The sequence below is a fragment of the Conger conger genome, chromosome 16, assembly GCF_963514075.1.
Source record: "Conger conger chromosome 16, fConCon1.1, whole genome shotgun sequence".
NCBI classification, from domain to species: domain Eukaryota; kingdom Metazoa; phylum Chordata; class Actinopteri; order Anguilliformes; family Congridae; genus Conger; species Conger conger.
The window spans coordinates 3,466,461-3,481,212 of record NC_083775.1 but is presented as its reverse complement, the minus strand read 5'-3'; the positions used below and the strand labels follow the sequence as shown (position 1 = coordinate 3,481,212).

The 14,752-nt window shown below is 41.7% G+C and overlaps 2 protein-coding genes across 2 annotated transcripts; both read left to right on the top strand.

Moving 5' to 3' along the window:
* The first annotated feature begins 1,547 nt into the window (after positions 1–1,547).
* On the top strand, positions 1,548–6,793 carry LOC133114738 (amine sulfotransferase-like). Its single transcript, XM_061224332.1, has 6 exons — positions 1,548–1,884; positions 2,747–2,955; positions 3,190–3,316; positions 3,667–3,761; positions 5,720–5,900; positions 6,277–6,793. Exons 1-6 carry the CDS (start codon positions 1,743–1,745, stop codon positions 6,399–6,401), a joined length of 879 nt encoding a protein of 292 aa, XP_061080316.1. The 5' UTR covers positions 1,548–1,742; the 3' UTR covers positions 6,402–6,793.
* Positions 6,794–9,855: 3,062 nt separating this feature from the next.
* On the top strand, positions 9,856–13,978 carry LOC133114621 (amine sulfotransferase-like). Its single transcript, XM_061224160.1, has 6 exons — positions 9,856–10,088; positions 10,788–10,996; positions 11,410–11,536; positions 12,285–12,379; positions 12,616–12,796; positions 13,840–13,978. Exons 1-6 carry the CDS (start codon positions 9,947–9,949, stop codon positions 13,962–13,964), a joined length of 879 nt encoding a protein of 292 aa, XP_061080144.1. The 5' UTR covers positions 9,856–9,946; the 3' UTR covers positions 13,965–13,978.
* The last annotated feature ends 774 nt before the right edge of the window (positions 13,979–14,752 follow it).

Here is a 14,752-nt window from a genome sequence, read left to right as displayed (position 1 = left end):
CGGAACAGCAGCCTCTTTTTGTATCGGGACCTCCTGATTTACAAACTAAGCACTGGTTATTTCATTTTATCTGGCTAACGTTAGCTAACATGAGCCACCCCTCACACTTACCGATCCGAATGAGTCCTCAAATGACGAACAAAGTTTGATGTTGTACTCTGGCTGTCAGAAATCGTTGTTGAGCAGGTCTTGCATTCAGCAGTTCGTTTTTTTCCATCACATTTGAAATTTTTAAATCCAAAAGTGATGACTCTTGGCACAGTCGCGGTCGCCATGATCAGATCACATTCACATGACAGGGCAGTCATCCAATCATGACCATGCCATTCCCAGTGTACGCGCTCGCATACCGGTAACCTTGACCACTTGAACATTTGAATAATATTTAAACTGAAAACAAAACGAACACAAACAAGTCATTCGAGTCATCATGTCTCAAGTCACATCAAGTCTCAAGTCTCTGGATAAGAGCGTCTGCCAAAATGCCAATAATAATAATGTCTTTAACTTCCAAGTCGAGTCTCAAGTAAATTATTTTCTGTCAAGTCAAGTTGCAAGTCGTCAAAAAGGTGACTCGAGTCGACTCGAGTCCACATCTCTGCCCATGCGTCTATACTGTATGCTGTACCCACTGCCCAGGTATCAGAAGTAAAGATAATGTGACTCCATATTAGCCATGAAAAAAGTTTAAACCCGTAACAGGATTTACGAATTTCTGCACAAGCGAACATGATATAAGGCTACCGCTAGGATGCTAACGATAGCTAGTTAAATGTATTTTCATATTTTATACAGTTTATCGGATTCGCTTGGTTACTGGGTGCTCGTTTAACATCTGTCGTGTGAAAATGACACATTAAGCACACACGAGCTGGACTTGGATAATTGACCTTGCTTTGCACGGTCTTAAAAGTAAACAGCTAAGTTATTTGTACACAAGGAGTAAATCAAGCATCTTAAAATTCGGGCCCATCGAGATTTAAGTAGAACCGGGGGAAATTAAAACAAGGGTAGCTATATTTCTAGGGGCGAAGGGGATTAAATTATCCTGTGTTGGGAGGAGCCCGTTTTGAAACCCCCGTCTCCCAGGTGAATACGACTATCGTCAGGTATATTAGTTAGCTAGCATTTTGCTATCTGATATTTTACGCAAAGTTACCTTTGTAAAATGTATTAACCATCCATTTTCTATGAATATTTGCATCACCCAAAGCATATCTTGTTGTATAAACAGAATTAGATTGTTTCGTTGGCTGTAGGTAACTAGCCACTTACGGTAGAATTGCGTCTATCTTCCTACATCAATAATTGAAAATAACGTAGCACTTGTCAAGCTTCGACTCCCTCACATTACCATGAAACTCATCAGCACTCGGGACAATGTGACTTTGGAGTGATATTGGCAACTGGGAAAACACACCATCCCTGTTTTTTGGTGTTGAGATACTGCCATCTCCAGTTACGAGACGTTCCCAAGTACAAAGAACATTTGCTCCTGTGGGCGGGGTTGCTCCGAGGCAAGGGGCAAATGTTCTGCAGTGAGAACCAACTCGACGTTCTTGGTCGCCATCTTCTGAAATGGGCGCATGCAGCTTAATAAAAAAGCTACTCTTAATAAGTGATTGAAAAAGTTAATTGCGATCAGGCGTTCAGTAAGACAGTCCAGCTCGGCTCTCTTGGTCTTGATCCGTTTCACTTAAGAAGTTCAACGTTTAACTTTAGCGTTCACAGGGAGGAACTATATGGAGGTTCTTACTCCTTACCTATGTCGATATAAAGGTTATGTATTTTCAGCAGGAGTTACTACGTCAGAATACATCGATTCGCTCCAAACATTCAAGATAAGGGACAGCGATATTTTTCTGGTCACCTACCCAAAGTCAGGTAGGGATCTCTTCCGTTAGAATTAGAGTTCAGGCAACGTTATTTCTTCTACTTTGCTTTTTGTTTCATTCAGTGCTGTGTGTTGAAAATCACGTTTATTTTAGTTGACTGCTGAAATGAAATGTCGTGAATGATAGACAGCTGACAATGTTCCTTCTCCCTGGAGATAGGGTTTCCACAAATGATTTGTGAAAAACCGGGACATTTTACACGCAACGCGGGGCGTTAAACCACATTTGCAAATATACTATGTTAACAGTTGTAGGACAGTTGTGGCAACCCTACCTGGAGAGCCAATGACTTATTTGTTTTGTGTATGTTGGCGGCTAGGTCTCGATTCAATCAGCGTGCATCAATAACTTTGACGAACAAATACATTTAATCATTGGCATCTGGCAGACGCTCTTGTCCAGAGCGACGGACAACAAAGTACAAAGTGCATACCCAACACCAGGAACAAGTGCGCAGGGAGTACAATTTCAAGAGCTAACACTACAACAAAGATAAGGACTAGGGCCTATTCCTTGTAGGGCTATACAGCACAACACAATAGAAGGATATCCATTTACATAGGATAATAAACAGCTTAACTGACATAGCCGAATAACATCATCAATTATAATTTCGTCTTTACAAAAACAGTTTTACGAGTTCAGCCATCACCAAAACTAACTAATCCAACTGAGTTTGGGACTTTTGAGGATTTTTAAGCAGCGGCACATTTGATTGAGTCAAGGGGCTGAATGGTCTGTTCTCGCCATGACGTTATGGCCTACTTCATGCTTTTGCACTGTAGCCTATTGAAGCAGTTTTATTGTTCTGTGGGCCTCAGAACGCTGTTCTTTCTTCGCTTCCTTCTTAGGCACCATATGGACTCAGCAGATCATCACGCTGCTCTGTGAAGCAGATCTCGCGAACGACGTTGTGTACGACAACAACCTGGAGACGATGCCTTGGCTGGAGTATCGAGAGGGGCGCCCGGACTACTCCTTGCGTCCCTCCCCCCGTTTATTCGCCTCTCACCTCACCCCCGCCCTGATGCCCCCTGGACTGAAGGACAAGAGGGCAAAGGTGGGGTGCTAAGGGAAGGAAATGGGGTGAACATAGAGGCAAAAAAAACAGGAACTAGAACCAATACACTGTTGTGGCTAAGTAAATGAGTCGTGGAAAGGTAGAAATGAAAGAGGGATTTCCGTGTGTAGATACTGGAGTCAGTGTTTCTTACTGTTGTGGTGGAACAATGTATATACATATCCCACATGAATAAATGAAGGTTCAGTCTCAAATGTTCTTGTTCCTTGTCAGATTGTGTATGTGATGAGGAACCCAAAGGATGTCGTGGTCTCCTTCTTCCACTACTGCCACGTTTGGGCCAAACTGGAGACCCCCAAGAGCTTTGAGGACTTCATGGGGGAGTTCCTGGAGGGAGCAGGTGAGAATGTGCATCAATGGTAAATTGACTGCATTTACAGTCGGCTCCATAAGTAGTGGAACAGCAAGATTATCCTCCTTCCACTAGCAATAATTAAAAATGAAAAAGTATATATTTTTTAAAAGGCCAACAGTGTTGTGCAAAGGGCAAGGTCAATACCTTTGTTTTTGCTATACACTGAAGATAATTGAGTTTGAGGTCAAAATATGTACATGAGATTACAATTTGCAAAGAAGTACAGAGATGAGCCACAAAAGTTCTGGAACAAAGCTTTATATTCTATTAAAGACATTCGTCTTTATATGTAATTTTTTGGACTTTTGGAGACCGCATATATTCTCTATTTACAGTTGGTGCAGCTTCCTGGTTTGATCACATCAAGGAATGGTACTCAAAGAGAGATCAGTACAACATCTTGTTTTTGACTTATGAGGACATGATCAAGGTGAGATGGCAGTACAGGTAATGTAGTTTTGCTTGAGAATAATTTCCTGGCATTCATATTGAGAACATTCGTTGTTATCAAGATATCAGCTAAAGGTGAGCAGCGATTTATTTAAGCATTGTGGAACGAGAACCCATGACCTAGCATGGATATTGGCACAGCTAGCGGAGTGCCGTTACACCCCCTAGCTGTGCCAATATCCACGATATACCACAGGTTCGAGTTCCATAACGCTTTTATACAACGCTTAAAAATTTCACAAAGCAAAGCTAAGGTTTTGCTAAGGTTAGTATCCCCACTGCACTACTGAAGCAACGGTACTAACGTTAGCTACTTGCAGTAATGTATCCCCACTGCACTAACGTTAGCTAGCTTGCGTACGTTATACGTGACGACACTGACACACAAGTAATTTGTCTGACACTGCCAGATAACGTGCCGTTATTGAAATAACTCATAGCGTCTTTGAGTTTTACTTTGGTAATATTAGGGTACTTGCGGCGAAATTGTTATACCGTTAATTTCGGTTACAAAGTACATAACGGTGATCTACAAATGCGGAGTAATATTGAAAGAAACATTCCATTTAGCTGTGCGTATATCGTGAATATTGGCACGGCCGGAACGCAAACTGACCAATAGAGACAAAGGACCTGACCTATCCATTGTATTGAAAAAAATATGGAAATTGTACATATTCTATGTTTGTCTGATTTGCTAGGGTTTTACCCTGAAAGTCAATGAGCTACAACTGTACTGTTAAAGTAAAACGTGTATAAAGACGATTACATTATTATATTATTGGCATTTGGCAGACGCTCTTATCCAGAGCGACGTACAGTTGTTTAGACTAAGCAGGAGACAATCCTTCCCTGGTGCAATGCAGGGTTAAGGCCTTGCTCAAGGGCCCAACAGCTGTGCAGATCTTATGGTGGCTACACCGGGATTAGAACCACCGACCTTGCGTGTCCCAGTCATTCATCTTAACCACTACGCCTACTTTAAATATAACAAAGAATCCACACTTTTTGAGTTCCCAGTTTGTTTTCTTTAAAAAAAATATATAAAATTTGAATTCCTTTCACCAGCTATATAAGGTTCATTCTTGACTCCATAATTGAGAAACTTGGTTGGCCAATTATCAAACAAATCAAGCCAGAATATTGTGTGTGTGTGTGTGTGCCTTAACTTCCTGCATTTTACCAAACTGTATTTTGTCTGACCAGGAGAAGCCACTTAAGTGTTTTTTTTTTTTTCTCTGCACACATGAAGTTCCTACAAAGCAAGGATTGTTGTGTAGAAGAACTTATTATACACAAGTTTATATAATACACAAGTTTATATTCATTCATTTTCTGGCCTATATTCATGTGTTTTTATAAGTGTCGAGAGAGAAGGGGGGAACACAAAACCTGGCATAATCGGTCAGGATGTTCCTCGTTTGGGAGCAGTTGCCATATTTTGTGAAATAAATGGTTGGCATTTATATAGCGCCTTTGCCCAAAGCGCTGTACCATTGATGCTTCTCATTCACCCATTCACCCATTCATACACACACTCACACACCGACGGCGATTGGCTGCCATGCAAGGCACCAACCGGCTCGTCAGGAGCATTGGGGGGTTCGGTGTCTTGCTCAGGGACACTTCGACACAGCCCGGGCGGGGGATCGAACCGGCAACCCTCCGACTGCCAGACGACTGCTCTTACTGCCTGAGCCTGAGCCTGAGCCTGAGCCATGAAAGATAGGAGCTTGCTGAAGAATGTGTGCAAATAGTTTGTTTTGTATCTTTGCACTGAAGGAGGCTTTTATTTTTTATTTTTAAACAGAGCCTCATTGTGCACTGTATGATGGCCTTCTCTATGCTGCATTAATACATAGTCTTCAAGTCTGACTCCATAATTCAGAGTGGTTGATTTCAACAACAGTTGCCACATCTTCTCTTGTGGTCTCCCAGGATCTGAGGTCTGAGGTGCTGAAGATCAGCAAGTTCCTCGGGAAGAACCTGGACAGTTCGGCCATCGACCGTGTGGTGGAGAAGGCCACCTTCAAGAACATGAAAAAGGACCCCAAAGCCAACTACGAGTTCCTGCCCCAAGAACTGCTGGATCGAGAGCGGGGACACTTCCTTCGCAAAGGTCAGGGGTCAAGTTCTAAACCAACAATACTCAAACTGAGGGCTACTTCTGCAACAGGGGGTGTAAATAAACTCCAAATATGGACCAGGCAGTTAGTTGAATCATGTTTGTTGATTTTTTTGATGTCCTTGGTTCATAAGCATGCCAAAAGGTCATGACCTAATACAAAATTAGCCGCAAAATTAAAACCACTGCTTGTCAAATCTTCACAAGACCTTTGCTTATTTGTCTGTCTATCCTGACGCTGTTGCTGCTTGCAGCTATATTCCTGTACTTGCAATTGTTTTGCCAGACGTTTGGAAACTGTTGTTATAAAACCATTGTGAGGTCGACAGGTGTTTCACAAAGGTTGTGAACCTGGAGAATGTTCTGGCAGGTACGGTCGGGGACTGGAAGAACACCTTCACCGTGGCCCAGAGTGAGCGCTTTGACCAGGTCTTCCAAGAGAGGATGAGGGGCCTCCCACTGCAGTTCACATGGGACATTCATGAGCATCCATAGTGGTTGTTGAGGCCTGCCATTTTGGCTCCAGTTTCAAGTGGAAGTAAGCGTTCTATTACTGGTTTGTCACATGGATAATATTTGTGAACAGATGCATGTTTGAGGGGAACATTCACCTAATGTGAATTTTATATTATAGACTATGGAACTGATTCAGAGCTACGAAATGAGGTGTGGCTTACCAAGATTGATAAAAAAACCATATTGTTAAATAGAACATTGTGCTTTTGCAGTTCTGAGAAATCACTTCTTCTTTTTTTTTTTTTGCATACATTCTCAGCCCAAAATCCACTTTTAGAAAAGGAATTAGCGCTTTAAATGGATAGATTTCGATAATGCGGTACCCTGTCAGTAAGATCATTTTGAATGTGCAGTTTTGCAGAGAAAAAAAAGGTAGCAAATATTCAAGTTAAAATATGAATGTCTTTTTTTTATTCTTCTCATTCTGTGTCGTATCTGCATATCCATGAAGTATCCTTCAGTGCTTTAACAGTTGCTCTCCCTGTTGTTTTATATCAAAGACATTATCGACGATGTGCTCAAAATGGCAAAGCCAGTTTCGTGCCAAATTAACATTAAATAAGTTGGAAGACTTTGATGAAATGGATGAACGCCGTCAGCCATGTAACTCTGCCCGTTCAAAGGCATTTCAAAACCCTACAAGCTGGAGTGCAGAGCCAAAAGAACAGAAACTGTTCCACTGCCCAAAAACCTAGGGACTGCACGGCACATTTACGGTATTCTTTTTTTTTTTTTATATACTGCAACGTTGTATGGTAATCCTGGCATTGTTCGTCTCCACGGTGCTGTGTATTTTCAAACAGTAAAGTAGGTGACTTAATAATCGCCTGCTAGCGAGTTTTAAAATGAACACGAATGAGAGAGCTGTGTGGGCGGGGGTGCATTGTTTTGTTTTTTAGATATCTCGGTACATACTGGTATTCATAATGTCGTCTATCTTAACAGGTGCTCCAGGACCTGTAGAATTTTTCATATTTAAAATCAATAAAGCCACCGTATTTTGAATTGCATGTGTTCTATTCCTACATAAGTTTCACCACATGCAGTTTCATGTAATTCCAAAGGAGGGAAGAAGGGTGAAACTGATGTAGGATTAGATGCCATGTTTAATATGAGAAGTTTAAGACTGAAGTCGTCACGTGTACCAAGATACACAAAACAAAACAATGCACCCCACCCACCCACTCAATGAGCTTATACAAGTACACATATCATGTAATGAAATCTTAAGTGTTTATAGACAAGTTTATACAGTTTAAAGCATTTTTAATCATGAAAGAACTGGTGTAAGCTGGTTTAAGCTGGAGCAGGTGGTTTTAATGTCGTGGCAGATCAGTGCAATACCCAACTTAACCCATGGTATTCTGCTGCAAAAGGTAAGAGTCTTTTTTTAGGCAAGAACCTGATGTGGTACTCTTACTTGTCAATGTTGTTTATTGGATGGAGCAAAGTACATTTTCAACATTTTGGGATCATAGACTGCCATCTGTTCCTTGTTTCGTCCATTTTGAATTCTGCTTTAAACGATTATAATGTTTCCAGTTGCATATTTTTAATTTTAGGACTTTCTGGTTTTGCAACAGTTTCCTATGCCTTGTCCAAACATGTGGACTGAGAGCAAAAAACACGCACATAGCAGGTTTTGCAGCAAAGAAATGTGATTTAATTTTAGAAAAATAATAATTGAATAAAGTTAAATTTTTGGAAAATATCACATTTTATTCAGCGATGAATTACATTGCAATTAAAATGAAATGAGTGATGGTTATGGATGGTTTTTGAAAAGCATTAAAAGGTACACAGACAAACATGGTCTTAATGTTTTTTTTCATTTCATAGCTGGTTGCAGCTTTTACCCCAGCTACAAACCCTCCTTCAATTACCTTTGCCTGGACTAGCCATTTTGAGGCAGCTGATTCAGGTGCGGGCGGCACGGATGGTGCAGTGGGTAGCACTGCCGCCTCACAGCAAGGAGGTCCTGGGTTCGAATCCCCGTCGGCCGGGGCCTCTCTGTGTGCGGAGTTTGCATGTTCTCCCCGTGTCTGCATGGGTTTCCTCCGGGTACTCCGGTTTCCTCCCACAGTCCAAAGACATGCAGGTTAGGCTGATTGGAGAGTCTAAATTGCCCATTGGTATGAGTGTGTGAGTGAATGATGTGTGTACCCTGTGATGGACTGGCGACCTGTCCAGGGTGTATTCCTGCCTTTCGCCCAATGTATGCTGGGATAGGCTCCAGCCCCCCTGCGACCCTGTTCAGGATAAGCGGGTTCAGGTAATGGATGGATGGATGGATGGATGTTTTGTAAACAGATCCCAGGCAATGAAACCCGAGCTAAGTTTAAGCTGCATCCCAAGTTCATATGTGCATTTTAATATTGTATTAATTAGTCATATAAATGGCATATGTTTGCCTTAATACAGACACAAAATACGTTAAAGCTGTCAGGTTGGGAAGCCCATCCTTCTTTCATTTAGTCCTGCTTATTAAAATACAGAATGACCAACGCGTTTTACTGATAGCATGTGCCTTTAAAAAGATGCGTCTATTCTCGAGGAATGCCAATCGCGAGAATGCCAATCGCTAGTCACAAACGCACGTCGCAAGCGCGTCAATGTAGGCAATCGGTAAATTGGCTCGGTTCTCATCCGCCTGCTACCTTGTGGTTTTCTATTGAACTTTTGCATTTATGCCCAGCTTTAGCGCTCGTCAGAAAAGTGGGCTTAGATGCCGATATTTCAAAGGGTTTAAAATTAATCTTGCGGTCAGATTTAAAAATCTAGTTACGTTGTAAAATACAAATGTAATTTCAATGTTTTGTTTTATTTGAACTATTTCGTCTACCTGGTACACCTAATATCATCGCCTACACTTTATAGTAACGTTAGGTGTTTTGTTATTTGTTATTATATCCAAATTAAACCAAACACTATCACCTAGACGCCATCCATTTGTGACATTATCTTTCACGAAGCGTTGATCCAAATTACAGTCGCCTTAATTGTAACTGTTCTGTGTGTTAAGACAAGGCAATGGTCATGGATGAAGTCCAAAGCACACAAGGAAAAAACTATTGCAATACTGCCTACAGAATAAATAGAGTAGTGACCTTGAATCTAAGTTCACTCACTAACATTGTTGCGTTTAAAAAAACACATTATGTATGGGATTTTTGCACTTTCCTATTTTACTTCATTTGATAATTTGATTTAAAAAAAGAAATAAAACTAATGGTAAAGCAAATGAGGGCCCTTGTTTTTTTTTTTTGCTTGTTTTTTTTTTCCAGCTCAGGCTTTATAGCAGGGGTCTCCAATCTTATCCTAAAAGGGCCGGCGTCGGTGCAGGTTTTTGTTTTAACCCAGCAGTAACACACCTGATTGTACTAATGAACTAATCGTGGTCTTTAATCAAGGTCTGGTTACGTTAATAAGTAATTTGTAAGCAAGTAGTTCAGTAGTACAGTCCAGGACAGCCAGTTCAGCTCGTCTGATTTCTCTTTACGCTTCACTCTTTAACGTTGGACGATATGGAGGCTATCAATGCTTACTTATTTAGATATAAAGACCATGTCTTTGCAACAGGATTTTCTACGCCAGAAAACGTCGTTTCACTCGAAGCATTCGAGATAAGGGACAGCGATATTTTTCTGGTCACCTATCCCAAGTCAGGTCTCGATCTTTTCCATTTAATTTTACGCAACGTTACATTTTACACTTGACAATTTTTACCGTTTAGTATTTTGCACTAAGGTTTTCATTCAGTGGTGTGTGTTGACAATCATATTTGATTGGCTGTTGGCTGTGCTGAAACATTATTGTAACTGATAATGATTACTGATAATCTATGTGGTCACGCGAGGACTCTCGGGTCGTTGTGTCACTTGTCTCGAACTGTGTTCGATTTGCATTTCATTGTACGCCGCTCTGGATAAGAGCGTCCGCTAAATGCCTGTAATGTAATGTAATATAGTGTAATGATAACCAGTTAACAGAGTGGCCCTTCTGTCTGCGAAGCCAGTAGCCTATTTTGTATATCTTGGTTTATTGTGTATGGTCAGGTGGTCATTGTATTTTCAAGATGGCCGCCAAATTCTGGTCGCCTACTGAAAATTCAGCAGATTTTAAAATCATTTAAAAGAACTTTGACCTGGATTCAACATGCATTATATTATTCCTGGACAGGAATAATTTTAAATTTTTCTTGTACAGTTTTCAAAACAAGTAAAGGCCTGCCACCCAAAAATTTAATAACTTTAAAGCAGTTTTAAGCGGTGATGCATTTGATTGAGTCAGATTATTCATGCTTCAAACTTTAGGTGCTGGTTCTGTTGGTCTCTAAACTCTGTTCTTTCTCCACTTCCATCATAGGCACTATATGGACTCAGCAGATCATCACGCTGCTCTGTGAAGCGGATCCTTCAAACGACATTGTGTACGACAACAACTTGGAGACAATGCCGTGGCTGGAGAGTCCTCTGGACATGCCCGACTACTCCTTGCGTCCCTCCCCCCGTTTATTCACCTCTCACCTCACCCCCGCCCTGATGCCCCCTGGACTGGAGGACAAGAGGCCAAAGGTGGGGTGCTAAGGGAAGGGAATGGTACCAGATTTGGTAGACTGCGGTTCCTTCATTTGATAAACTTTGTCTTTTTTCTTCTAAACAATTCTCTAAAATATGTTTCTGAAAACGTAGGTAATGCAGTTGCTGACTCTTGATTCATATTTGACCTGCAATGTCTAGTTTGAAAGTTTGATCCGAGTTTGTTGTGCCAGACATGCTTGGCAAGGCTCTTGTTTACGTGAGCGGTCAAACATCAAAAACGGCTATGAAAGTTATGACCGGTCGGGACCACTCGTAAACGTTGCTCCTATCTATGGAAAAACTCTAAATAAGAGAATATTGGTTAATGCGCCACGTTCTCTTAAGTCACTTGTTTTACGATTAGAACTACTGAAAGTTGAGTGTAAAACGTTCTTGTTCCATGTCAGATTGTGTATGTGATGAGGAACCCAAAGGACATTGTGGTCTCCTACTTCCACTACTGCCACGCTACACCCAAACTGGAGACCCCCAAGAGCTTTGAGGACTTCTTGGGGGAGTACCTGGAGGGAGCAGGTGATAACACACACTTTCACATGCAAACAGTACACACAGGGCCACAAACACACAATTGTTTACACAAACTATAAACCGACAAGTGTGTCTGGTGTATTGAAATACTGTGCAAAGTGCAAGCCCTGCCTTCTGGCTGTTTAGGTTGGCTCAATTGCACCAGGCAGGATTAATTGAGCACAGAAAAGTGTTTGAATCCAAGTCAATTGCGTATTTGACTCTTGTCTGGCGTACACATACTTTAACCATACAGAATCTCTCATCATAGGAAGTAGCCATCTATCTTACATCACGCCAGCACACAATCGGTGATTAATACAAATGACAACATCTCACATTTCACTTTGTGGTGGGGACAACTTATTACATTGCATTATTGGCATTTGGCAGATGCTCTTATCCAGGGCGACGTACAGTTCATTAGATTAAGCAGGAGACAATCCTCCCCTGGAGCAATGCAGGGTTAAGGGCCTTGCCCAAGGGTCCAACGGCTGTGCGGATCTTATTGTGGCTACACCGGGATTAGAACCACCGACCTTGCGTGTCCCAGTCATTTACCTTAACCACTATGCTAAAGGCCGCCCCATCTGGTCCGAGTGCATTGTAGAGGTCTTGGACCTTGGGAATCGGGGTTCCTCTGAAGACTAGTGGGGGTGGTCACCGTGGGCACTCAAATTCTATTCAGAACTTTTCACATGCATCTTTAAATTTTATTTTTTGGTCATTTGTATGTGAATTTCCTGTTTTACAGTTCTTGGCGCTTCCTGGTTTGATCACATCAGGGAATGGTACTCAAAGAGAGATCAGTACAACATCCTGTTTTTGACGTATGAGAACATGATCAAGGTGAGATGGCTGTACAGGTAATGCCATGTGAGAATATTTTTCTGCTGTTCATATTGACATCTTTCATTATTAACATTGCATCACTAAAGGTGAGCTCCGATGGTGGTGATGAAAAGCGGTCTATGTTGACGGTGTATGCTGACAGGAGAAGCCACTGAAGTGCTTTGGTGCTGCACACATTGTTAAGTCCCTACAAAGTGAGGATTGTTGCCACATCTTCTCTTGTGGTCTCGCAGGATCTGAGGTCTGAGGTGCTGAAGATCAGCAAGTTCCTCGGGAAGAACCTGGACAGTTCGGCCATCGACCACGTGGTGGAGAGGGCCACCTTCAGGAACATGAAAAAGGACCCCAAAGCCAACTACGAGTTCCTGCCCCAAGAACTGCTGGATCGAGAGCAGGGACACTTCCTTCGCAAAGGTTGGTGGTCATGTTTTCAATCAGAAATTCTAAAACCAGTCAACTTCTACAACAAGGGTGTCAAAAACTCCAGCTTGTTTTGTAGATTTCTTTCCATCAGTAGCCAAGGTGTCTGGACCCTGTAGCCAAATCAATGGTTTTAATTAAGCAGTGAAGCGCAAACACGCACCAAAGGTAGATCTGTAGTCCTAGAGTATCCATATGTTGCAACTGGGCTGGTATGCCCCACACTTCTCATGCAAGTTCTCCTATACATACTGGCCAGGTGGTGGTGCTATTGTCCACATATTTATGGTCTTGAACATTCAGACTGCAACCAACGAAAGCCAAAATTGTTTGGGAGTGCCAAATCTAAAGCTGTCGGCCATCTTGATGTCATTGTTGATAACTAAAGCAGTTTTCTTCTCTGAGGCTTTTTTAATTATTTGTCCTTTTTGCATTAAAGTTGGTTACAGCTTCAGGAGACTGAAATACACCAACATATGATACACAATCCAATCGCATGAACTGTTTGGCAGCTTTTATTATTCATTGTATAATTTCTTATTTATTATTTCCAAAGAAATAAGAAAGACTTCAAGATGATAACGCTAAAGCCGGGGACGATCCCCCCTGGAGCAATGTGGGGTCAAGGGGCAATGCTCAAGGGCCCAACAGCTGTGCAGGAGTTATTGCGGCTACACCAGGGTTTGAACAACCAACCTTCTGGGTCCCAGTCATGTACCTTAGCCACTAGGCTACACGCAGCCCAATTTTAAGAAAATAAACGACATAATTGGCCAGAATTCCTTGGCAGTTAGTTGAATCATCATGGAACATAGACTGATGTTAACCTAAGACTGATTTTTTTATGTCTTTCATTCATGAACATCCTTACAAAACCTTTGCTTATTTGTCTGCCTATCCTGTCCCTATTGCTGCTTGCAGCTATATTTCTGTACTTGCAATAGTTTTGCCAGACGTTTGGGAACCGTTGTTCTAAAACCATTGTGAGATCGACAGGTGTTTCACAAAGGTTGTGAACATGGAGAATGTTCTGGCAGGTACGGTCGGGGACTGGAAGAACACCTTCACCGTGGCTCAGAGTGAGCGCTTTGACCAGGTCTTCCAGGAGAGGATGAGGGGCCTCCCACTGCAGTTCACATGGGACATTCAGGAGCATCCATAGTGGTTGTTGAGGCCTGCCAGTTTCAAGCAGAGGTAAGCATTGTATTACTGAGGGGCACATTCACTAAATCTTTATTTTATCACAGGAAACCGAAATAACAAATTCAGAGCAACAAAACGATGTGTCACTCGCTAAGATTGGCCAACTACTTTGGCCATAATGTTAAATAGAACATTGTGCTTTTGCAAACCACAATTCTGAGAACCACAGTTCAGTTCTTGAATATATGAAAATAATATTGGAGTTAAAGAAATTATTTGGTGGAAAATTATGATTGTTTTACACTTCCCATTCTGTGTCTGTCTCTGTATATCCCTGTCGTATCATTCTGTGACTTCAGGACCTTAGTACATTAACCGTTGCTCTCCTTATTGTTTTACATCAATGATAGGATCAACGATGTTCTCAAAATGGCACTATTCCCATTCTCAGCTACTCAGACAGGCAAGCTATCCCAGGATTCTATTGCATCTAAAAGGCTGGAGGACTGATGGACTCTAATGGCTGCTGATATCTGGAAAATCCTTCCCATTATTCTTAGGAGTGGTGTGGGGGCTGATTTGCATAGACGGGCCAGATTGCATGGAGAAAGGAGAGTGTGTTTACAGTGTGAGCATATATGAAGTCATGAGAATTTTAGAATCTAGAGAACTTCTATTGCTTGGGAAATTCGATACTTGAAAAATAATAAAAGGTACACAGACAAACATGGTTTTAAAGTTTGTTTCATTTCATACCTGGTTGCAGCTCGTACCCCAACAAACTCTCCTTCAGTGACCTCAGCTAAT